Genomic DNA, 27,600 nt, shown 5'->3' on the forward strand with positions numbered 1-27,600 from the left:
TATCTGCTGCATTAATCTGAATATCTAATTAGTGTGCTAAGTTTCATATTTTGATATTTTAATTTAATTAATTTAAATTATTTATATTTCACTATACTCTCCCTCTCTAGCAGTCGTACACACAATATTGATGCCAAAACTATATCATTCTTTAGAGATATGAAATTTTCAACTTGATTTTAAATTTTACACCTCACCAAATTTGCATTATAAGCATTGTTAAAATTTTCTTATAAATATTATTAAATTATATTGTAGGTGGTATTAAATTATAAAATAAAGTAACTGTTGTTTCAAAATTTTCGATGAATGCATTTTATAAATTCGTGCATAAATTAAATTTATAATTTATGTGGGACTGAAAAGATATCCATCAGCTTCTGATAAGATGGCCAGCAGAGTAGTTCACTTCTCCTGCCTCATCACCTCTCTCAACTTCTTCTCTGTGCCTGTTAGTTGACACAGCCTGAGAGGCAAAGAGATGGGTTTCCTGGAATGGCTTTGGGGAATTGGCTCATCTGCCTTCGGCTCTTCCACCGCCGAGCAAGTCACACAAGGAATTGACGCGAGTCATCTCACTGCGATCGTCACAGGTCCTATCTTCGTCCTATCTTCTTCCTTCTCCCCTCCCTCGCTCTTTTTGCCTTTGCTGTCTTAAGACCAAAAACAGCTCAAAACATGCACGGAACTTGACTGATGAATTGCTCCAATGGCGATGTGCCGTTTGTTGTTGGTTTCACTGACCATAGTTGTCATGCAAGATTAAGGATTTGAGAATTTCATGGAACCTCCTGCAGAAGTTTTTATATGTGTATGTATATTTTGGGTGAAGCAGGAGCAAGCAGTGGAATAGGAAGGGAGACGGCTAGAGTTCTGGCGCTTAGAGGTGCCAAGGTCATTATACCATCACGAACACTGGACAGTGGTTTGAAGGTACAGCAAAGGCTCCTCGAGGAAAACCCCAACGCAAAGCTTCATGTCATGGAGATGGACATAAGCTCCCTTGATTCGGTTGACTCCTTTGCTCGCTCTTTCACTTCATCTCACAAGCATTTGAACATCCTCATGTAAGCGTTATCACTTATCAGGGTTCACGTTATGATTCAGTTTAGTTAATTCGTCGTGCTTATGGTTGGGCCTTCCTAGCAGCAACAATGCAGGAATATTTGGGTGCCCTTTCCAATTGTCGAAAGATGGAATCGAGCTCCAATTTGCCACTAATCACCTAGGTATGCTTCCTGGTTCTGCATCATCTCTGTTCAACAATTTGGTAAACTTTTTGTTTTTTCCTCGTTTGTTCAGAATACTGAGAAAAGGAAAGAGTTAGCATTATTAGCATTCATTATGCTATTATCATCGTTATGTATAGAGTATAGCAGTAGCATAGGGATAGGAGATGAAATTAAGATCTTCCCCATTTAATTGTTGCTCTTGAACACCTTTACAAGGCTTTTCTATACGCACATAGATAGACCTATTACTAATACACAGATAGAGTATAGACATTGTTATTTATAAGTCTATGTAGTTACCCCTTATGGTCTGTCTATTTGCTGCAAATTAAAAGTAGTATGTCAAAGTGGGGGCTTAGTCATCTTACTCAAGGTGGCCATAGTTCAGTCGTGATACTTCATGAGATTTTTTAGTTCCAACCAAGATGTATACAACTTATTGGGAGCAAGGCTAGCTCGCCAGCAGTGGATGTGCGCTAAACTAGCTTTCAGCAATTTCATATTGAAGTTATTTGAAACCAATTATATCTGATATCAGTTAGGTGTGACTCCAATAGATGATAGAATAAGATATAATAAGTTGAGATGAAATATATATGATCAAAACTAACTATTCGATTCCACTATAAATAGTTTAATTGATTAGAATATAGGATGTAAATTGTAGAGGAGACCAAGACAAAATATTGGTTAAATTGTAAGGAATTGGAAGAATAGAATTGTTATATTGAATTGATCGATTATAGTATGTATTTATAAACAAGTGCTCTTTTAATCTTAGTCTTATGGACAAATTGTTAACTCCAATCTTTGTAGCTAGAATTGGTCTTGTGGAATAATTGTACCTTTACTGTCCTTTAACATCTTTTACTATGTTAAGAGTATCTTCATTTTGCTTTAAAAATGATTGTTCAACACTAGAGAATTCTGAATTACAAGTGATCTTCACAAACTTAAGATGATAAGATATTTGAGCATATTCATGGCCTGTAGATTACCATCTAACACTAAATCAAATGAGATGGTCCATAAATGATCTAGGGTCTTATGGGGATAATGAGGTAACTTTTAAGGAATCATCAAAAGATGTGCATCATATAGGTTGACATGTGAGGTATCACTACAACAAAAACAGTCATATACATCGGTGGAAAACCGATGTCTATTAGAAAATCGACTGATGTCTATGAAGGCGTTGTAAAAGGTCTGACATTTTAGACATCGATTTTTAACCGATGTAATACCACTCAACGACATCGGTTACAAACCGATGTCAAACCGATGTAATATCACTCAACGACATCGGTTTCGCAACGGTGTAAAACCGATGTAATATCTATTTAACATCAATTTAACAACGGTTTTCAACCGATGTAATAGCATAACAACATCGATTTCGCAACGGTGTAAAACCGATGTAATATCTGTTCAACATCAATTTAACAACGGTTTTCGACCGATGTAATATCACAACGACATCGGTTTCGCAACGGTGTAAAACCGATGTAATATCTGTTCAACATCAATTTAACAACGGTTTTCGACCGATGTAATATCACAACGACATCGGTTTCGCAACGGTTTAAAACCGATGTAATATCTGTTCAACATCAATTTAACAACGGTTTTCGACCGATGTAATATCACAACGACATCGGTTTGGCAACGGTGTAAAACCGATGTAATATATGTTTAACATCAATTTAACAACGATTTTCGACCGATGTAATATCACAACGACATCGGTTTGGCAACGGTGTAAAACCGATGTAATATATGTTTAACATCAATTTTAACAACGGTTTTCGACCGATGTAATATCACAACGACATCGGTTTGGCAACGGTGTAAAACCGATGTAATATCTGTTTAACATCAATTTTAACAACGGTTTTCGACCGATGTAATATCATAATATATAAATTCATCAAACAAATCACAAATACAAAAGCATCGATATATTTAATCACCTCAATATTTACAAATAATCAAAAGTAACTAACAAAAATTATTCTTCTTGCAACATGTTACATTGTTTTCATCCTCCTCAACGTTTACAAATAACCTTTTGACTGCTGTACTACAAATCCAAAAGGGAAAAGTAAACAAAATCTCCATATAAGAGTTATTCCACGCTCAACATCAACAAGAACTCGTCTAACTGAAATCAAGAGAACATAGATAAGATATTGCCAGTGAATGAACTGAAATCACAGATCACTATTGAGGCAATCAGAATTCAGAAGATTGACAGATCAATCTTTGTAGCAGGTGCAGTAGCAGTACAGATCAATCTTTGTAGCAGGTGCAACGGTACCACAAGCCTGAAAAACGGTATTACCCATTGGGGCAGTAGCAGGTGCAGCAGCAGCTTCGGATACCACAAGCCTTTGGAGTGAACTGGCACTTGCAGCAGCAGCAACGGCCAAATGCCATGCCTGATAAGAGAACCAATAAGATACTCGATATCTACTTTCAGATAGGCAACAATTAGCACATACAGATGATAGAGGCAATTAGATGATAACCTTGAGCGATGGTGGATCATGTCGCACCATAGGACATCAAGAACACAGGCATCCTAGCAAAGCTGGGAGGTTGTACCAAACAGATACATGAAAAGAAACACCATTGGCTAAGAGTACAGCACTTGACATAACATTACAATCTGAGAGGCTGCACCAAAGAAACACTAAGTAAAATGCAACCGGCAAAAACACTAAGTAAAATATTCATTTACACATGCAAACTGATCATCGTTTCAAAACAAAAAGGAATACCAGGACGAGAGGATTCCTTCAACCGCAGACATCTTCTGCAGTCCTGGCGAGGATCAAAACTCAGCTCCAGTAGTATTCCTTCAAAGCATGCCGGTGCAGTTCCAGTAGTATTCCATTCCGGCGAGGATCAAAACTCAGCTCCGAATGAAATTTAGAACCGTGGCTTTTGCTAAACTGAGACTGAAGAAGAAGGATTCAGACATATCTAGATAAATAATTCATCTACAATTATTATGCTTCGACCAGATCTATCTAAAGTTTGTACCCAAAAAGTATGGTATCTTTATCTACAATTATTATGCTTCGGCCAGTATCTAATAAGTTAGCTATCTTTATCAGACAAAACCACACAGTACCACATTCTAATAGCTTCCATAAACCCTAACCTATGGCTCTTGGCCTATAGTTTAAATGTTACTTGTTCAGGTTTCATGACACTGAATTCTTGCAGGTGATCATGTGAAGATGCAGGCTGATTAAAATGCTCAAGTACTACGGACCTGTAACATGCACATGTAGTTGCAAAGTTGCAGTGGAGGATTCCTTATTTTTTCGAAGATTGAAAACTGATAGCAAGAAGAGTCTCTCTTTTTCCCACCTGCAATGAAAAACAGAGGAAAGCAAAGGCAAACACATATATGTAATCCTGCAAGTGCTCCAATGACAGTGCAAAAATCTGTGTTTCTATCACAGAGACAATAAAAGGAACAAAAGTAAAATAATTCTGATATGCAGGTCAAGTTAGTCGATGCAACAACGCTGGAAGTTGATCAGTAGCTACAATTCCTTAAACAGTCATCCACAGCAGACCCGAATGACAGAAAACAAAAACGTTTGATTCAGAAATGGCCTGAATGACAGAAATGGCCTGAATGAAGTTTGATTCAGAAGTGGCCTGAATGACAGAAATGGCCCGAGCAGAACTTTCAGTGCTGCAGAAAACAAAAACGTATAAACCAGTGCTGCAGAAATTTCAATGCTGCAGAAATGTAATCCGAAACTAACATATTAACCTGCAGAAATGTAATTCGAATACCTTTCCTACTCAAATGTAATCTAGCATGCATTCAGCCCACTTGGATCGCACTTCATTAATTTCAACCAATGTGTACTTAAGATTTGTAAACTGTAAAAATACATAAATAATATATTAGTAAAACTACATACTAAACATTTCTAGTTTAGTTGCTCACAGAGATACAAAGTAACCTATATGGAAGATATTACCAGTGATGGAAGTGATTCCTTGTCGCCAACTACAAAGTAACCTATATGGAAGATATTACCAGTGATGGAAGTTCTTGTAGTGTATTAACCTATCACTAGAGCTAGGGTGACGATGAATCAATGTCAATTGGTAGGGCAAAGGAAAGAATGACCGAGTAAGAAGTCTTGAGTGTTGGGCAATATGAGAACAAGAGTTTGTAGGACCGATGGGGATTGATAAAGGAGGGTGAATATCGATCGTGTTTTTTCATAATTTCGTCATTTGTTAGTTTTTGCTACAGAGTTAGTCGCAGCAGAAATATACTAAAGAACTTAAAGAACAAAGATAAGAGTGCACATCAGATTTTACTTAGTTTTCAATCCCTAGGATTAGTATTCTAAAGTCTATATATAGAAGGCGTCTGTCCACTAATGTTTTCCTTTTCGAATGACTTTCAAAGGTAGAGAAACCTTCTTTACATCTTTATCAAGCGCAATATAGATAGAATAATAATAATAATGCTCTTAAATAAATACACAACTTACTAAGACGATATGGAAGTCTTGAGTGTCACACACCCCTCTTGGACCTTTCTCAGTTGTAGAACTTCGAGCGTTAAAGCGAGCACAGAGATGAAGAATAATAGTAGTAAGATTGATAATCTAAACGTCGTGCTCAGGGTTTCTTTTATAAACATTGTTCGGTCTATCAATAAGCCCTATCAATCTATCGAACCTGGTCAAAGTTGATCTAAAAGACCAAGCTCTTCACAATCTAGATTGAGCTTCGCAATATCGTTTTTATCAAGTTTATCAATCTATTGAATCAGTTTTTCGATCTACTGAACAAGGCCACATCATTGAACCGAGTTCGAATCCAAACTCGATCAATCAAACCCAATCAGTCGACCAGACCGATAGATCGGTTGACCAGACCAACTTGTGTCTGGTTCAATCTGAGTCAAGTCCAGTTCACTCTAGACTTGGTTTGGCTACGTTTAATTTGCATCTATCTGCTTCTTCAGTCTTGCTTCTAACTCCAAGTTCCTACAAGATAAGCATACAAGTACAAATATGCAACCTAGCCTATCTTGTAAGTTTCCCTGATCTACTAGACTCACCTCTTGTTTGGAGCTTACTCCTACTACAAGACTTCTCAGCACCTAGGGTTCACTCCCCTTGGATTTCTTTTTGTTAAGCATCCGGTTACCTTGACTTGCTTTAACTTGTCACTTGTTAAACATCCGGTCATCTTTAACCTGTCTAGACTTTCCCATGTCAAGCATCCAATCAACTTTGATCTATTTGGACTTATGTCAGTCATCCAATCAACCTTGACCTGACTAGATTTCTTTTTGTTAATCATTTGGTCAACCTTGACTTAATTAGACTTTACTCATTTTCAAATATCTGATCATGTTTGGATCAATTCTTTAGTAAACTTGACTAGCAAAGGTATAATATCAAATATCGAAATTCTAGAGGATGATTGCATCAACAATCTTTTTTTTTTTATGTTTGACAATACTCTTATGTTAAACTTAGGTCTTAAGGGTTTTAATGCTAACCTGAGAGGTACTAGATTTTTCTAACTTAAGTCTTCCTCTACATATATCAAAAAATTAATTACATAAGGTTCATCTTAGGCTTTGCACTAACAAATTTATGATTTTCCTTAGTCAAAATTTACTCCTTATCCCTTGTTGAAAGACTATTAATTTTCAAACTACCTTTAAAAGCCTTTTAATATATTTTCAATATTTTTGCAAAGATTTTTCAAGGATTTTTTCAAGATTTTTTTCAAAGAATTTTTTCAAAGGAGTTTTCAAAGATTTTCAAAAAATTATTTTAAAATGTTTGCAAAATTTGATTTCCGAAGTAGTGTTTGCAAGATGTTTTTGAAAGAATGATTTTGAAATAATCTTAAAAGCACTTTTCCAAAGAGTTTTTCGATAAAAAATCAAAGGAATTTTTAAAGATTTTTGAAAAATCTTTTTAAATATTTTTGTAAAATATTTTTCAAAGTATAACCTAATTTTTTAAATATATTTTGAATTTTTTTTTAAATATTGATTTTTCAATAAGGATCTCTCCTTAACCTGACACACCCTCAGGATATCTTTGTTAGCTACCAGGAAAATATACTTATATGTCTTAGGGATCTAGGAGTTTAGTGTTAACCTAGAGATTTTATGTCTAAATGTTAATCAACAATCAACATTTTAAAGATATATAAATTTTTAAAAAATGTATGTATAATTATACCTAAACAATCATGAATTTAAATGAAATATTAATATTTTTAAGAAAATATTTCTATTAATTTATAGATTTTGAAAATTTTTTCAAAAATATTTTCAATTTTAATTGTCCTAATCATTTCACCCATTTTATATATCTCAATATATGAAACACAATAATCTTATGAGTTTGTGTGAGATAATTTTTTAATTTTACTTGTTTAAAATTAATTCTGAATTTAAGGAAGATTTTTTGACCTTATGTTAGATTCAAGTTTAGTCATTAGTTAATTAAGTGGATATTTTTAGACTTGGCTTCCAGATCATGACGAGACACAAGAGCCTTCTTAATTGGATCAACGACCACTTCCTTAGATAAAATCAGCTCTAGAAATTGTACACTCAACTAACTTATTGAAAAATTTTGATCTAATTAGTTTAGAATATAGCAAAGTAGCTTCAGTAAGCAAGGTTGTCAAACTCGCGATTCCAGTGTCGACTCGGTTAGGGGTGCACAAACTCGTATCGTAAATTCATATCGTAAACTCGTACGAGTTTACAGATAATCCAAAAAAGAGTTATAAAATGTCAAATAATATATATTTGATCATAACTTCATAAGAACAATCACTATTTCACATATCTAATAAAAAAACATAAACATAGTTATCAACAACATGTTTTCACATATAAAAAAAGATTAAACATGAAAATTTAATATGAAAAGATATGAAATTTTCAAAATTTATGTTTCAACATCAAGTTACAAAATGATAAATTTAAAATTTCATACAAAAATAGTCCAATAGATACACCAAATAAGCTTCCATTGTCCAAATTTGATAAAAGGAAACATCAAACAAAGATTTCCTTTGTTTATCGAGTTTACCGAGTTTGACCGAGTTGACTCGCGAGTTTACCGAGTTTACCGAGTTGACTCGCGAGTTTACGAGTTTACAAGGGGGGCCCGATTTTAAGCTGATTCAACACGGAATTGAAATAATAATTCGTAAACTCGTAAACTCGCCGAGTTGATTCGCGATTTTGACAACCTTGTCAGTAAGTTCGTTTTAGTTGAGTGCACCAAGTAGGATGCTCCTTATCCAACTCGGACACACTTAGGCTATGTATCTCTAACATACTATTATCCCATCGCATCTTGATACTATATTGTCAAGTATCAAATAATATTTTTTCGATCTAGCCATTCTAAATTTAAGGAAGAAATTAAAAGGCTAACATGCATGACATGATATTTATAAGCATAAATAATTAATTAAATATATGCATGAGCATGATAAATATGCATATGCCAACCAACTCAAATAATTAAGAATTGATTTTTAATAATATATTAAATTTTTGATTTAATATATTTCGTATTAACCTACGTATGTGTCAATCCAATTTGATAAATTTTGATTTTTATTAAGTTATTTGTTTTCTGGGTATGATTTTATTAATTGGTTCCATAATTATATAGAGTATCTGATTATAATTAAGTTTATGGATTTTAATTTGTTGATTTGTAGGTCTTAGACTTGTAATGCAAGTCTATACTTTTAATGTTTGTAGTTTTATTAATTTAATTTTCTAATTTTGAATTTTTAAAGGTTGAAGATTTAGTTTTTAAATTTATATTGGAATTAATTTTTGTTATTAAAAGGAACTTGATAATAATTAGTTTTAAAATTTAATTTCAAATTTTTTAAATTTAAATTTGAGATTGATTTTGTTAAATTTTGATATTTAATTTTAATTTTAAAATTTAATTTTGAATTTTTAAAATTTAATTTAAGGTTGAAATTTATCTTATTAAAAATTAAATTTTTATTTTTCAAATTTTTAATATTTAATTTCTTCGTTTTCTTTTTTGGATACTGATTCTTATTGTGGTTGAATTTCTTGCACTTGAAGTACACGATTTGCTCTTTATTCTTTTGAACTTCTGACATCGATTCCTCTTTTACAGTCAGTTGTGTCATCCGAATCTTACGAATATGATACTTATTTTTGTAATATTCTCTCTCTCCTTGCATTTAAAATAGATTTTATAAAACTTAAAATTTATATTGACATTCATATCTTTGCTCCCCCTTAATCTCTAGCCTCTTTGCTCCTTTGGTGATTAGTCCAATTAAAAGGCCCTCCAAACTCTGATACCAATTGTAAGATCAGTGGGATCGATAGAGAGGTGGTGAATATTGATCGTGTCTTTTTGTGATTTCATCGTTCATTCATTCTTTATATTGAGTTAGTTGCAGTAAAAATATAAAGAACTTAAAGAACAAAGATAAAAGTGCACACTAGATTTTATTTAATTCTCAATCCCCCAGAGACGGAGAAACCTTCCTTACAACTTTATTAAGCACAATATCAATAGATTAGTAATAACAATGTTATTAAATAAATACACTCGATTTGGAAATCTTTAGTGTCACACACTCCTCTTGGAGCTTCCCATTAATTTGAGCGCAGAGATGGAGTAGTCGCAGTAAGACTGATGATCTGAACGTCATGTTTAGGGTTTCTTTTATAGGTATTGTTCGGTCTACCAATAAGCCCTATCAGTCTACTGAACCTGATCAAACCTGATCCAAAAGATCCAGCTCTTCGCGATCAAACCTCGCGATCTCGTCTGTATCAAATTTATCGATCTATTGTATCAGTTTTTCGATCTACCAAACCAAGCCACATCACCGAATCGGGTTCGGACCCGAACCCAGTCAATTGAACCCAACCAGTTGACCGGACTAGTGGATTGGTCTAGCGAACCTATTTGGGTTTGGTTCAACCTGAATTAAATCTGATTTACTCCAAATTTAGTCTGGTTTGTGTCTAACTGCCTCTTCAATCTTGCTTCCAACTCCAAATTCCTACAAGATAAACATACAAGTACAAACGTGCAACCTAGCATAATCCTATAAGTCTACCCGACCTACTAGACTTACCTCTTGCTTAAAGTTCACTCTTATAAGACATCTCGCCACCTAGAGTTCACTCACCCAAGATTTTCTTTTATTAAACATTTGGTCACCTTGATTTGCTTGAACTTTTTATTTGTCAAACATCCGATTATCTTTGACTTATTTAGATTTTTTCTTACCAAACATTCATTCACCTTGATCTACTTTGACTTACCACTTGTCAGACATTCGATCATCCTTGATTTATCTGAACTTTTCCTTGCCAAGCATCCTGTCACCCTTGACTTACTTAGACTTATGTTAATCATTCGATCAACCTTGGCTAGACTAGATTTTTCTTTGTTAATATATAGTCAATCTTGACATGATTAAACTTTACTTACTTTCAATCATTTGATCTTGTTTAGATCAATCATTAGTCAAATTTGATCTGACAAAATTATATATATAATTATATGGTCAAATATTAAAATCCTGAAAGACTGATTGTACCAATAAAATTGTGGTAGATGTCGTAGAAGCAAAGCAATAAAGAAATGGTGGAGCTAACGATATGGTGGTAAATCTTTGGACAAGATTGTAGGACTTTAGTGAGATTCAGCTTCATCGAGGAGTAGATGTGGTGGATCAATGAAATGGCAGAGAACATGTGGAAGAGGAGCAATGTAAAAAAAGTGAGAAATAGGCAACAATCATTCCGTGGCCTCCCTTCCAACCAAGAACCCAATGGGAAGAGAAATACTAGAGTATTAGTAGTGATTCGATACTATGTAAAAGAATTATGGAAGAATAGAAATTGTTGCATTAAATTGATTAATTATTATTCCGGCTAAACATCATGGATGGTCAAGCTATTAGTAGTAAACGAACGATCCGATATGTACAACTTACAGAAGGAGCTCAAAAGAAGGAGCTCAAAAGAGAAGATAATGAGGACCTAAAATATACTTCAACAGAAGGTGAGAATGGTACTGGGAAGTTCTGACGGACCACTCCAATGCTCACGTCAAAATCGATTCAAGAGGAGAAGGTTGTAGTAGAAAGAAGAAGAAGAAGAGTCTGTGAGATTTTGGAGAGAGGTTATTTGTTGAAGGTTTATATACTCACCTGAAAGGTATCTCCACGTCGATCCAATAGGGGTTGGCAGTCGGATTTGAGGAGACTGGGTCTGACGTTTGCTGACATTAGACATAGATATGAGGCATCTGGGGGACCAAATATGATAACCACGTATCCGTCTTGATTATTCTACGACAGTCACTAAATATTCCTGCTTCCTTTTGGTGTTATGTGCCGATATGAGAGCATCCGAAGGAGGTCAGGTCTAACATCTTCGTAATCACACTCCTTTTATGCCCTCTGGTGTTTTAGGAATCTATGTAGCCTCCGAATTAGGCAAAAAGATGAGGTCCAATACCGGGAGGTTGAGATGCTTAGCTATCGAGAGACTGGACTACTGAGTGACCGAGCTACCGAGTGGCTGAGAGAATGAGCTGTCGAGTAGCCGAGAGATTGGACTGCCAGTGGCCGAGAGATTGAGCTGTCGAATGACCGAGCTGCTAAGTGGGCTGAGTGGCCAAGAGGTCGAGTGTGCTGAGTGGCCAAATGGTCGAATGGGCCGAGTGGCGAAGAGGTTGAGTAGCCGAGTGTACTGAGTGGTCAAGTTGTCGAGTGGCTAAGAAATTGGATTGTCGAATGGTCGAGTTGTCGAGTGACTGAGAGACTAGCTGTCAAGTGGCCAAGAGACTGAGCTGTCGAGTGGCCGAACTACTAAGTGAGTTGAGTGGCCGAGAGGCCAAGTGGGCTGAGTGGGTGAGTGGCCGAGAGACTGGGTTGCCAAGTGACCAAGATACTAAGTTGGTTGAGTGGCCGAGAGGCCGATAAGTCGAGTGTGCTGAGTGGCTGAGTTGTCGAGTGGCTTAGAGACTAGACTGCCAAGTGGCCGAGCTGCTGAGTGGGCTGAGTGACCAAGAGGTCGAGTGTGCTGAGTGGTCGAGTGGGCGAGTTGTCGAGTGGTTGAGAGACTAGGCTGCTAAGTGGGCAAGCTGCTGAGTGGGTTGAGTGGTCGAGCCAAAAGGTTAGATTGCCAAGTGGTCGAGCTGCTGAATAAACTGAGTGGTTGAGAGGCCGAGTGTGCTAAGTGGTCGAGTTGCCGAGTGATCGAGTCTGAAAACAGTGATCTATTCCGTATTGATTATTGATTTTTGACTCGACACATCAGCTTATTTCTTGACTATCTATGTCACATAAGATTAATCAGAATCCATTACATCAATATTATAATATGTATTTATAGACTTACTAGGATTTGACAAGCACTCCGTTTTGCTCAGTGACTCATTCATATTTCCTATCTATTTGGTATAATTTTTTATTTCAAATGATTTAGTTGTTAATTAACGCATACGTCAAGTTAACATTTAACGCGCAATGTAATGATATATTTAAGGAATAGAAAAAATTTACTTTTAGGAGTAAACTTAATCGGAAATCAAATAAGAATATTTGATATTTATTCCTTTGTTTGATTCATAACTGGAAATAGTTTTCATGATACTGTTTTTTTATGTAAATATTTTGTATGACTAATCTAACTCACAGAACCCTACCCAATTCGATTAATCAATCTTTTTAAATGGATCATTGTTTCACCCAACAGCTCTAACTCGTTCAGTATGTTCTATTATTCTAAACTATTTCGTATGCCTAGCTAGCCGGTGGCTCGACCTATTTTACGTGTCTAAGTTGCATCGTCTATTTGAATGTTGGGTTCATTTGATTCATCTCACCTAGATAGCGGGTTGGGTTAGTAAACTTTTTGAGATATAATTTTTTGATAAAATATACACTTGCAATTTTAGAAAAAACACAAATCTAACTAAACTCAATAATTAAATATCACTCGGACCAAAGAACACAACTTAATATTAAGGTCCCATAACCATCTGTTTGACAAACTCACATGACTCACTAGGCTTGCCTACTGGGCCTTATCCACCTGATTCGTTTGATATATTTTACTCATTCATAATATAAATTATTTAGAAAATTAAATATAAAAAATTTGTTATACGCAAATATAAAAATATTATTCATGAAACTTGTTAAGAAATATATGATTATTTTAGAAATCAAACACACTTACCCAAATTTGGCATTATTTTCTTCGAAACTTCAAAAATAAACTCTTGGCAACTCTCTTTGAGTTATATTTAACATCCCCATTTATTTTGTTTTCATTTTCTATAAAAATTAAAATTAAAGTCAAATTAGAAAACTATTCTTCTCATGGAGTTTAACTCTTAAGAAATTGGATTTACTTGATAATTTATTTATTTATTTATAGTAGTTGCTAACAATTAATTTATTAAATATAACTTTAGTTATATAATTAATAAATAATCATATAATCAAAATTATGAGATATATAATATAATCTAATATTGTTTGATTCAATTTATTTATTTAAAGAATAAAACATAAACAATTCAACATTTATTATAATATTTTTAATTTATTTTTAGACTAAATTAAATTAAATTAATAATATTAATACTAATAATATTAATGATGATAATAAAATGATAATATATAAATAAATAAATATAATTTATTTATAATTTTAAAATTTTGAAATATTTATATATATTTTTTAATAAATTAATTAATTGAACTAATAAATATATATTTTAAAATTATTTTAATAAAATAATTTATTGAACTAATAAATATAATTTATTAATTTTATTTTTTAAAATTTAAAATAAATTTATATATATTTTTTAATAAAATAATTTATTAAAATAATTATTTTAATAAATTAATAAAAATAATTCATTAATTTTATTTTAATAAAATAATTTATTAAAATAATCATTTTAAAAAATAATTCATTAAATTAATATATATATTTAGTAAAAAATTTAAAATAAATTTATATATTTTAATAAATTATTTTATTAAAATAATAATCATTTTAATAGAATAATATATTAATTTTATTTTTTTAAATTTAAAATAAATTTATTATATATTTTAATAAAATAATTCATTAGAATAATTATTTTAATAAATTAATTTTTTTTTAAATTTAAAATAAATTTTCTTTTTTAAATTTATAAGTATTTAAATTAAAATTTATTAAATTAATTAACTTAATTTCAATTAATTCAGTTTTAAAATTGAAAGATAATTATTAGAAAAAATTAAATAACATCCAAAATTATAAAAAATCTTAAGTTGTCAAGGTAATCATATTCGCGGATTATAATCTATTTATTGATGTGACAGTAATATTGTAATACTTGAGAATCGATCATAATCTGAACCAAACAGATAGTCAAGATTATCTATGATAACCTCCAATCAAACGCTCTCTAAGTGTCCGTGAAGGTCATTTTTCTAAATAAGAGGTTTTAAAAAAAATTTACAAGTTCTCCTAATTTTTTAATATGGCACAGGACACTTCTTGCTTACAAAACTCCTGCTCGGAAAGATGAAATCCACAGCTAAACAAACAGGAATACAAGGAAGAATCATTAATGTTGCATCAAATACTCACCATCGAAGTGATGCATCTTTCTTCGACCTGGATACCATTAATGACAAATCAAAGTCAGTGTCCTTGTACATTAAGGCACCTTGGGTTTAATCTAAACTTATCCAACTCATTGCCTCTTCCTTACACAGGTACAATCGTCTTGTTGCATATGGTCGCTCCAAACTCGCAAACATACTTCATGCCAATGCGCTATCCAAACATCTAAAGGTAGCATGAATGGTCAAATTTACCTTTAGTGATGCACAAAGATATGCATTTCCGCATTTTTACTCGATCAAAATCATCTTTGCAATCCTGTTATTTATGTTGAATGAAAACTATAGTTCATTGTACTCCTGATATAAATAGTGTTCATCAGCGGTTGCTATACTAATCTCCTAATTATTGTCATCAGGAAGAGGGAAGTAATCTGACAGCAAACTCTTTGCATCCAGGAATAGTACCGACGAACATCGTTCGCTACATAAATTTGAATACTAGTATGCGCTTAGACTTTTAGAAAATTCACTAATGATTAAGAGATGACCTTTTTTTTCCTCTCTTTTGTAGCTTTGCTGAAAGTACTTGCTTTTGTTGGACAACCAATTTTAAAGAGCATACCCGAGGTATGTCATATCATTCCTTAGGCATCTCATTTGCTTTCAAGGGAAATATGCGAGGAATGAGCCTACAAGATCTAACAAAATCAACTATATGCATAACAAAACAAGAGAATTATGTATTGCTAAAGGTGATGGTCTGGATATCTATTACTGAAACTAAAAGTCCTTAAAATCATGGTGATTGTAGGGTGCATCAACTATTTGCTATCTGGCATTGCATCCAAAAGTAAAAGACGTCACAGGAAAGTATTTCATTAACTGCAAGGAGGCAATTCCTTCCAAACAAGCAAGAGATGAAGATTTAGCTATAAAACTTTGGGAATTCAGTGAAGAACTTCTCAAAAGAAGAAATAAAAAGGTGACATAACCTACTCTCTATCCTCTTCAGTGATAGTTGTTCATTCCTTCGCTCTTGTACCACCTCACACTCTATAATTTTTTTGTATTGTATGTGACTAATCTATTGATTTGAAAGACACAAATCCACATATTAGCAATTCAAAAAACCAATTGAGGAAGTTTTGATGTACATTGATATTGCTGTCGTTAATATAGTTTTGTAATGTTGATAACTTCCAAAATCACAATCTAAACATGGGTGAAAGCCCACTTTATCCATGGTCTAGTTCCTTAGATTGCATCAGATCTGTTTTGTTAAAAATTTATATGTTATCACATTTACACATATACGAATCAACAAAATTTATGCATCTATCTATATATGTATAGTTAAAATCAACATGTAAAGAGGTGTCCATCTATTTTGTTACCACGTAGAATTTTTTAGTTTTTTTTAATGAATAATCAATCATATTTAGCCAAGTGTATTAATGATTTAGAACTATTACCAAATAATGTAGATCAAAACTTAAATACTCTCTTTTTCTTATCATTCTCTCCACTAGGAAGAACTCAACTCCATCAAGTGAGGAGATGAGACTTTCCGAAACATGATTTACTATATCACACATAAGTGTGACATGGATGCTCCTTTATAGATGGAATGAACTATTGTTGCTCCATTTGTTTAAGTAGCATGGGAGTAAGATGTCAATGGGTAAAAATGTTGATGCTCCAACTAGGAGTGGGGTTGGGATGGGGTGGGGTGGGAGTGAAAGTTTTGTCGATCCCTTGCACAAACAAAAATTCAATACAAATGTTAAATGCAAATACACATTTGTCATGATCAAAGTGATAATAATTGTAGTGGAAATAAATAAATTAAATGCACACACTAGCATGTCATCCTAGAATGAATTTACTAAATCATTCTGTTAAATGAGGTAATGAGGTAACCCTCTTAAAGTATAAAATGATATGTTGCTATAATTTCTCAAAATAATGATGTTCCAAGCAATTTGTGTAACTCTTGACTATAACAACCACTAATTGAGACAACCCTTGATCTAGACTTCTCCCTAGATCAAGAAACCCTTGAGTAGAAGTTGTTGGGATTAGTGCCAGTATGGTAGAAGGGAGGGTGAATACCACTTATTGCTTTTTTGATTAGTGTTCTAGAAAATTATGGCAGCAAAAATAAAGAACACAAACGAAATGCAAACTAGGAGACACTAGGATTTTTATATGGTTCAATATTCTTCAAAATCACTATATCCACGACCTATGCACACGATGCCCATTATACTTTCTCCTCTTTAGTTAAGCATCTTTAGCTGAGTATCAAAGGTGAAGAAACATCTTACAACAATCAACTTACAATAAAGTAAAACAATGAAAGATTTTTGAGTGGAGGCAATATGTGGGTGTTTTGCTCTAATCCATGATCGCGTTTCGCAACCTCTTGAGCCCCTTTTATAGCCTTTATATCAAAAATATCATGTTGTTGATTTAGTGACTATCAGTTGATTGATCTTCTAAATTTTATTTGAATCGTGCGGTTAGAACTTCTATCTTCAACTTCATTTGAATTGGTCACTTCAATCGAGTGGACTTACTAGCAATGGGTTGATTAGTAAACTCTAGAACATTTTGTGCCCTTCAAAAAAAGTTTAGTCGACTATGTCAGTTGACTCCAAAACATTCTAATTGCTTAAAATGAACCTTAGTCGACTTGGTTAATTAATTGGATAACCTTTTATCCATAAATCACCTCCTTGTCTTGCCATGCTCCGATGCTCCTTAACCTGTGGTCCCTCGGATGTGCTATCCTTCTCCATTTTTATGGACCTTGACTTATCGAGCCATCACAACCCTTGACCACATAAGTCAACTTGTATACTTAGTAGATTCTGCACAACTCAATACAAGTTAGATAAATCATAAATCTAACTTAAACCCTTTGTTGTTAATTCCATCAAAGTCTTAACAATCTCCCCTTTTAATCGTCAACAATCCATTTAAGTTAGTCAAAAAATTGAAATAATGAAATTGTCAAGCTTCCCCTTTACCAAAGTCCCGCAAAAAATTTAGAGATATAGACAAAATGGCTAACTGAACCCTTAAATCTCCCCATTTTCCACTCATCATAAGAACGACAATTGAATAGTCTATTCGACTTAATTAAAACTCTATTTAACCCTAAAACTCTAAATTTGAAACATGTGTCAGATTGCATCGTTGACTCATATTCTTGCTTCAGTCGACTGACACCTTAAAATGTGCCAAGTTTTAAAATTCTTGAAAATTTTTATAAATTTCTAGAAGATTTGGAATTTTGTGAACAATTATATTTCATGCAACATTATCACAGAAAATGCATGTCAAAATCCAAATTTGGTACAAAAACATGGAAATGTTGAACAATTGCCTTTTTTTAGCCAAATTTGTAAATCAAATATAAAAATCATGAATTTGTAGCAATATATTTCAAAATATATTAAATATTTATGTCATGTCAATCAATAATATTTACTGCTTGTATTTTAATATAGTCGATCCTAAGGGGGTGTTTGGTTGGGGGTAATCTATGATTACCTAGGTTATCTGTCCAAGGTTATCGTTGATAACCTTGTTTGGTTCAAGTTATAATCGATTCCCAAGTAATATAACATCACCGCCACATCAGCAAATGGGTTATAACCCGGTTATGTGATTACCTTGGCAGCCTAAGGTTTTCTACGATTTCAGAGGTTAACGAAATTTTTTTCATAATTACCCTCCGATTTTAAAATTGAATTAATTAAAATGTACTACGAAATCTAATTAAAATCGAATTAATTAATTTAATAAATTTTATTTAAATATTTATAAATTAAAAATAATTTATTTTAAAATTTAAAAAATAAAATTAATGAATTATATTTATTAATATAATAAATTATTTTATTAAAATAATTATTTTAATGAATTATTTTATTAAAAAATATATATATATTTTTTTAAATTTTAAAATATAAAATTAACAAATTATATTTATTAATTTAATAAATTATTTTATTAAAATAATTTTTTAAATAAATTATTTTATTAAAATAAAATTATCAAATTATATTTATTAATTTAACGAATTATTTTATTAAAATAATTATTTTATTAAAATAAATATAAATTTATTTTAAATTTAAAAATATAAAATTAAGGATTTATATTTATTAATTTAATAGATTATTTTATTAAAATAATTATTTTAATAAATTATTTTATTAAAATATATAAATTTATTTTAAATTTTAAAAATAAAATTAACAAATTATATTTATTATTTTAATAATTATTTATTAAAATAATTATTTTTAATGAATTATTTTATTAAAATAAAATTATCAAATTATATTTATTAATTTAATGAATTATATTAAAATATAATTGAATGAAGGGTAATATAGTAAATATAAAATTGGTTATGTTTTATTCCCTCCAAATAAATAAAGTAAACCAAACAACATTAGATTATGTTTTATGCCTCATAACCTTGGTTATGTGATTACCAGGTAATCACATAACCAAGGTTATACATCATAACTTGAACCAAACGCACCCTAAAGGTTTTTTAATAACTAAGTAGAGATATTGGTACCCAAAATATGTAGAGTCCAATCGGGTTAACTAAATAGTATTTAGGTATATCCATTTCTTAGCTAATATTCTCACTTTGTCTTACCCCTAGCTAATAAGCTAAAATGGAATTTTTATTTTCTAGAACCTTTATATCCTAATTCATTTTGCTAAAATTTACCATTTAACTACCAACTAGCATGTTTAGGGAATATAATCCCATTGTGAATTTTTCTAATGCTAATTTCAATGACTTGGTTTGACTTTTTAGTTATTCATTTTCTAATTCTAATTTCTTAAATTCTAATATCATGCAACTTATCACAGGCAACAATAAGATTTAGTTTTTTTTTCTAATGTAACATTTTTCCTTTTTCAATAATTTTATTTTCTTTTCAGTTATATCTAAATTCAAATCTTACGGTCTTTCTAAAATAACTATAGTCGTCAATTTGGGTTATGCCCGCCAGGTTGATACACCCCGCCAAGTAATTTAGGCGGGTTTGGTTGAAATTTTATCAACCCATTTTAAGATGTGTTCAGATGGGTTGGCCCGCCTAGGCCCGCGACTCGCGTGGGTTGGCCCGCGGCGGGCTTGGGTTGGTCCGCGAGTTGAGAAAATTTATTTATTTATTTTAAATTTTAAAATTAAAGAAAAAAACTCAATGAATTATTAGGTTTGATCCATTTAAATTACAATTTAAAGTTATAAATTTCAACTTAATCAATTTAAATTATAATTAAAATTTTAAATTTTAAATATTTTAAATTTTAAATATTTTAAATATTTTTTTATTTTTTAACAGACCCATGGGTTGGCTTGCCTAACCCACGATCCGCTTTGAGTTGGGTTGGGTTAAAGATTTCGCAACCCGCCCAATTGGTGGGTCGGCCTGCTCCGCCCCGCCAAATGATGGATCCGCTATGGGTTAATCCACTCCGTCATGAATTGGCTCGTTTGATGGCTTTAAGAATAACATACAATTATTTTTACATCTATCAATCTTTTCATAAGAAAGGTCAATATCTCTCATAAAGTTTTTAGCATCATAATATGAATTTGGAAGATCAGAATTTTTTGGTAATATTTCTTCCTTCAACAATTTCAACAACATGCTAAATGATTTATTTGTCCAGTGTCCAACACTGTTGAGATGAAGTAACTTTATTAATGCTAACAATTTTGAAACCCTTGATCCTTGGTACAAAGGTAATTTTGAATCATTTAATAATATGTAAAAGTTTTTAGCTTCATCATTTGGTTCCTCATTAAAAGTGGAACGGTTTGAATCATCATAATGTGGGTATAGATCTCTTACAAGATCTTCCATGAAGTCATCATTATCATCTACTTCATTTTCTGAATAGTATAGTTCCAAATCATCCCCTAGCTTTTCTCCATGGTGATACCAAAATCTATAATTTTGAAGTATTCCATAAACAATCAAGTGCATTTTAACTGATTCCCTAAACCCAAACGTGCATTAACCCATTTAACACATGGACATCGAAATTCATTTGTTGCACCTGTTCTCTCAAAAGTATAGTCCAAAAAATTTTCAATTCCCTGTCCATATGCTTCACCAAGGTGATCATTAATAAGATCCATCCATTAATATAAATCCCCCTGGAGGAGTTGACAATCCATCAAAGAAAAAAAAATAGCAGGATAAATTTGAAAGAAAAATAAAAGAACCATGAGATAGAAGAGGGCTTTCATCATCGCACCAGGCAGCGCCTAGGACAGAAACGCCAATGCAGAGGAGTCGTCGGGCAGACGGGGAAATGGACGGGAGGTTTTGCAAGGGATTTAGAATTTTAAATTTTATAAATTAAAATATTTTGATGCGTGTATTATATGACCGAAAAAAAAAAAAAAGATCGTCGATGATAAAGCATTAACGACGGAACAAAATACCATCGTTAATACGTATACATCAATGATGAATACTAAATCTGATCGTCATTGAACCACCAAATATATGGGGATCTTATGCGAAAAATCAAAATTAAACACAGCAGAAAAATTGATCCCTTGAAAGATCCATGTGAATACAGTATATATGTTTATTATGTAATTGTCATCTTTGTTGCGTGAATGTAACAATCCTAGTAACAACTTTGATTCGGCAAATATCAACACGATCAGAATGGTCGCGCCTCTTCAGTACCCAGACGAATATCTCCTTCGTTCGTCGTACGAACATTCCGGGGTGTTGCTTCGTATGCAAACGATCGTCTCTAAATTGATGCTATGAGGGGTCTCCCTCGATGCTCTTTTATTGGGTTATCCGGGCACTTGGAAGTCTTTCCAAGCGCCTCTACGCTATCCGTCGATCCACCACCAGCACTGCTGACTCGGGACTTCCAAGCGCCTGTATCCCTTTCTGGACGCTTGCATGCTGACGTGGAGGTTCCGGATGAACTTTGACTTCCACAACATTTATCTAGAATAGGGGCACCTAGAAGCTGAGGTTGTAACGCCCCGCAAAAACCCTTCCGATATTCTTTAAATAGGTCACAAGGAATGATGGATTAGGGTATGAAAGTTCTAATGGACACCATGTAAGCAAAGAGAATAGCTTAACGTGGCTTGATCTTATGTGGGTTTTGCCAATAATGGAAAAAGAAAAAAAAAGTGGTGCCAAGGGATTGAACCTTGGACCTTAGATAATGGCAAGCCTTAAAGATGCATGTGATAACCATGTGCCCTAGCAAGGGTGTGCTATTAGAGGAATAAGGGAAATGTAAGTTATTGTAGGTTAAGGTATATGAACGAAAGGTAAAGATAATCGATCTTCCGATCGATTACCATGCTCTCTATTAAAACCTATATGTGATCGATCTGTTGATCGATTAAGAAAAGACGTAATCGATCGCTGGATCGATTACCACTAATCATAATCGATCTCTTGATCGATTAATAGGTTTAATGAGAACTGGATCTACGACACTTGATCGGTCACTTGATCGATTAAGTCATATAATCGATCCTCTGATCGATTACACTGCTCTTTGGAAAAGTGCCGGCGGAGGGAGATGAAGAGATCTGCGTTAAACGTTATTGAACCTTAATGCTATGCCTTAATGCTCTACGTTACTGACCTTAAGGCTATAAGTAAAGGGTCCCTTCTCCATCGAGAGGTTGTTCTTCTCTGTTGCCGCTGAAGGGTTGCTGAAGGGTTGCCGAAGGGTGGAGGTTGAAGGAGAAGGCTAGACGATTGGAGGCTGAAGGATCTCCTTCACACAGAGGTTTATCCTTTCTTGTTAGCACGTGTAAGCACTGTAAGTCTTCCCTCACCTGCAGCATAGTATTCTCGTTTGTATATTGTATGTATGAAGTCTAAGAAGGTTGTATGCTATGGTTTGTATGCTATAGAAACATGTAGGAAGTCACTGAAATGGACGAAGTGGAAACATGTAGGAAGTCACTGAAATGGACGAAGTTTGTATGCTGTAGTGGAAACATGCTTTTAGAAACACGTAGGAAGTTTGCTGCGTAGGGTGAAAGGGATGGTCGACCACTGGTCGATCACAATGCAGTGGTCGACCACATGGTCGACCACCACGCACGGTGAAGATGTTAATCGATCTTTTGATCGATTAGGGAAAACTGTAATCGATCACTGGATCGATTACAAGGACGCATAATCGATCCCATGATCGATTATTAGGTTTAATGAGGAGGAAACTTATGGGAAATGATCGATCACTGGATCGATTAGGGAGTGTAATCGATTTCCTAGTCGATTACCATACTCTCTGTTAAACATCATTGCATGAAATCGGTCTGTGGATCGATTAAGGTGGACGGTAATCGATCACTGGATCGATTACAAGAACCCGTAATCGATCTCATGATCGATTATTAGGTTTAAAGAGGAATGTAAGCTAATCGACCACTGATCGATTAAGGGATCGATCACTGATCGATTAAGGGAGCGTAATCGATCTCCTGATCGATTACCAAGCTTCTGAGGAATGGTTTACGACCTTTAATCGATCTCCTGATCGATTAAGGGGGAGCGTAATCGATCACTCGATCGATTACAGAGCCTTCTGTGATGACGACTTCTAATCGATCTTCCAATCGATTACAGGGATATCTAATCGATCATCTGATCGATTAAGACTTCTAAAATGGTCGGTTTAAGGTTCATATGGTTAAACCTTAGGTTGCATGTTTACAAAGTTCGGCCAAACTTAGATTAGGGCTTAAATAATATTCTGAATGTAAACAATGATATCAAAGTTTATGTTTAAGGTTAAGAACCTAATAACCCTAAGAAGACTTTGATCCTAAGAGATTAGGGTTTAGTTGGGCTAGGGTTTCAAGTATAAATGATTAATGGTAACAAGTTCAAATGGAATGAAATGAGATACCATGGTTTAGAATCGTATGAATGTTCGACCACTTTAAGGGAAGGTTAGGGTTGATCCAATTGGAACGATGTTAATCATAATGTTATGTCTTATCTCATGCCAAGGCTTAATAATGAGATTATGATATGATGTAACAGGCTATATGAATGAAATGAAATGATGCATGAATGTTCATTAAGTTACGATAAAGAAATGAAGGGAACATTCATGATGAAAATGAAAGAAAGCATGTATATCATTATTTTACTTTAAATGCATGGCTTGTACCGGACCCTGAAGTACGTAAGTGAAGGGGATCCAAGGGATGGGCTCCAATACGCCCCTAGGTTGAAGTATGGGTGAAGACCTAAGGTCGAAGGACGGGTGAAGACCTAGTTCCCTAATGGGTTCGAGATTTGCTACCTCGGATCGACTAGGGATGCGCGCAAAATGATGAATGAATGGGTACAAGCCGGGAACCCCAACCAATGATGATGATGATTATGTTGATCTATTATGATATTATGTTTTAAAAGGCATTTCCATCATTTGTATGTTTATGATTTTAAATGCTAAAGATGAAAGATTAATGTTCATGTGCTTTATACAATGCTTAAATGTCTTCATGCTTATATGATTATGAAATGATATATTGTATGTGACATGTGGATTTTGTGAGTAGGAAAGGAGCTTACTAAGCCTCGCGCTTATAGTTTACTTTCTTATGTTGCAGATCCCTCTAGCAGTCACTAAACAAAGGGAAGCAGCAGGAAAAGGCTGATGAAGATGTGTGTGGTGGTGACTTGGCAAAGTCCCGGGCAATGTGAATTTATATTTGCATGCTGATTGTCTGAATTATCTTTATGTTGAATGTTGTTGCTAAGATGTTTTTAATATCAACTTAATAGCTAGACAATAGATGCATAGTATATGTTATTTATCACATATGAAATCCCTACATGTTATGTTTTATGTTTTTCCGCTGCGAAATTTCGTGGTTTTCGTATGTGATTTAATTGTATGAGTGAATGAAAGCAAACTGTATCTAAGCCCACGTAAGGGCGGGCGTTACAGAGGTATCCGGACCATTGAGACTTTGCCCCCTCACTACTGCGCTGGCTCTGTTCCGCTGACGTCCTATCGCTTGAAACCAATAAGGGTGTTTGGACTCCGATCGCTTGAATCCAGATAAGGGCGCCCTAAACCAAAGTTTCCTCCTCTCCTTTTTCCTATATTACATGTTAGCACAAAATAAAAGGTAACATAAAAAAGATAAACAGTTTTACAAGTGTTTTTAGTTTTAACTTCGGATTTTCAATGAAATCTTGAGTTAGATCGACGCCTACTGTTCCCACACTAAGAACGCGCTCTTTTCCACTTCACTTTAGAAAATTTACTTGTTTGTCAATAAGTCCTCCAGACTTGTTGGACTTTCTGCTTAGCCTCAATCCTTGACCCCTAGGATTTCCTGCTAGACATCTGGTCCATCTGACCTGCCTAGACTTCCATCGTCAAACATCTGGTCCAATGACCTGCCTAGACTTCCACTGTCAGCCATTTAGTCCACCTAACCTACCTGGACTTTCATTTGGTGCATTTGATCTGCCAAGACTTTTGCCTAGTTCTCCAAACCAGGACTTCCATTGTCTGGCCTCCAGCTAGGACTTCCACTGTCTAGTTTCCACTAAGACTTGTCTATGCCTAGCCTCAACTAGGACTTTCCTGTGCTCCCTGTACACTCAGATCAACTCGTTAATAATCACTACACACTTAACTTGAACCTCTTGCCATTATTTAAACTAATGTTTGATCATCTAGTGCTACTTGTACTAACAATTTTGAGTATGTGAATTCCTACAGAAGTTTCCTCTTGCAACCGGCTTCAGCTTCTTCAGAGATCAAGGAATACAATGAAGTTGATTTGGGAGGATGGGGCGGCCTGTGGAGGTACGGTGTCGAACAGGGGATGGCGTCGGGCGCGGGTTTGGGACGATGATGAACAGTGCGACCGCTGTTTCTCAATTAAACTTGGGTTTATATAGTTTAGGGTTGATTAATCAATGCATCCTGGCCGTCCATTCTTGAATTTGTTGATCTGGACTTGATCTAGGCTTTAGGGTTTGTGAAAAATTCCAGGAATTTTTATCGGGCTCGATCTAGATCATGTCCTCCATGTTGGCTTGATCAATTTGGCAAATTTGACTCGATTTGATCTTGGTTTAGCTCGAACTTGATCCGATTTGAGCCCTAAAATCAAATAAACTCAATTAATGTAAAATTTACCATCAAATCATAGAAATTATAATAAAATCTTCAATTATACCGCATGACACAAATATAATCAAATTAATTCATTTAATAATTATTTTCAGGTATGCTAAACTAGTTGTCAATATCATTCATCAAATAATACTCCATTCTACCTTTCCAATAGGCGAAGTCGTTTCCGTCGAAGTACGGTGGTCGTGCGGTGCTATAACCCTCTTGGAACGTCATATGTTGCTCCGGTTGATTGTTAGATCCTCCGAAACGTACCGGCTCTGATACCACTTGTTAGGATCGGTTGGTTCGCTAGAGGGGGGGTGAATAGCGTTTTTCGAATCTTCTTTGATTGTTTCTCTGCAAGAGTGTTAGCGGAAGCAAAATATAATAGAGAAAACAATAGATCAACGCTAACCCGGTTCGTTTACTTGGTATCCACCTCCGCAGAGGTGACTAATCCAAGGATCCACACGCACGCACACACCCGCTGCACTATGAATCGTCTCCTTCTCGAAAACCTCGAAGGCGGAGAAACCTTTACAACCTTTTCGTTCTCCTCAAAATGATATGAAATAATGTTTAGGAGGAGAGGAAGAAAGCACAAGAATCAGAGAACAACACGTTCTCAAAAGAAGCGCAAAGAGATAAAAAATGGTAGAATTCTTGATCAGATCTCGAGCAGGCTTCTTTTATAATTCTGCAACATCAGTCGACTGCTGGCAGGGCCAGTCGACTGATGGCTTCAATCGGCAACAAAATCTTGCATTAAAGCGCATTAAATGCTTGCCATCTTTCTCCAACGTTCAAATATCAGTCGACTGATCCAAGACCAGTCGACTGGCATCAGTCGACTCCAGGGCATCTAGTCGACTGCCCAGTCGACTCCTGTCTTCCTCTGGCTCGACTGATTTTTCTGTGTGCGTCTGATTTATGAGCAGTCGACTGCTGGCAGGGCCAGTCGACTGGTGAAGCTGAAAAATCTCATTTCAGCTTCTCTTGACCTAGACCTCGGCCTTCAAACACCTCCCATAGCCTCGTGCCTTCCCTGGATGCTCCATCATCCTCGCACTAGCTTGAGATGCTTCCATCAGCTTCGTCATGTCAAGTCCTTGCCAAGACCAACCTTGGACTTTTCCTTGCCAAGACTACCCACTTGGACTTTTCCTTGCCAAGACTACCCACTTGGACTTTTCCTTTGCCAAGACTTCCCACTTGGACTTTTCCTTTGCCAAGACTTCCCACTTGGACTTTTCTTTTGCCAAGACTTCCCACTTGGACTTTCCTTTGCCAAGACCACTTGCTTGGACTTTTCTTTTGCCAAGACCACGCTTGGACTTTTCTTTGCCAAGTCTTCAACCTGGACTTTCCTGCAAACTTGCATCACACATGTTAGATCACAAGTATTGCCTAACTTTAAACATGGTTTAGTCAAACATTGAAACTCAATGCACTTGGGGCAAAGATTGCACCAACA

At 34.3% G+C, this 27,600-nt stretch overlaps 1 protein-coding gene across 1 annotated transcript; it reads left to right on the forward strand.

Annotated features, from left to right (window-relative positions):
• The first annotated feature begins 429 nt into the window (after positions 1-429).
• Positions 430-16,066, forward strand: LOC141845343 (short-chain dehydrogenase TIC 32, chloroplastic-like). The gene is made up of 8 exons (XM_074733411.1): positions 430-593; positions 836-1,067; positions 1,150-1,229; positions 14,846-14,999; positions 15,075-15,153; positions 15,341-15,425; positions 15,496-15,551; positions 15,736-16,066. The coding sequence occupies exons 1-8, from the start codon at positions 482-484 to the stop codon at positions 15,913-15,915; spliced, it is 978 nt and encodes a 325-aa protein (XP_074589512.1). The 5' UTR covers positions 430-481; the 3' UTR covers positions 15,916-16,066.
• Positions 16,067-27,600: the final 11,534 nt, after the last annotated feature.

The sequence above is a fragment of the Curcuma longa genome, chromosome 14 (assembly GCF_044706935.1).
Source record: "Curcuma longa cultivar G26 ecotype Majalengka, Jawa Barat chromosome 14, ITB_CL_G26_1.1, whole genome shotgun sequence".
Taxonomy (NCBI): Eukaryota; Viridiplantae; Streptophyta; class Magnoliopsida; order Zingiberales; family Zingiberaceae; genus Curcuma; species Curcuma longa.

Bases quoted from the DNA above. Each gene is read 5' to 3' on its own strand.
- LOC141845343 (XM_074733411.1), top strand. From the start codon at position 482: ATGGGTTTCCTGGAATGGCTTTGGGGAATTGGCTCATCTGCCTTCGGC. The intron at 1,068-1,149 runs GTAAGCGTTATC...CCTTCCTAGCAG, and splicing joins AAGCATTTGAACATCCTCAT to CAACAATGCAGGAATATTTG. The intron at 15,154-15,340 runs GTAGCATGAATG...TATTGTCATCAG, and splicing joins CGCTATCCAAACATCTAAAG to GAAGAGGGAAGTAATCTGAC.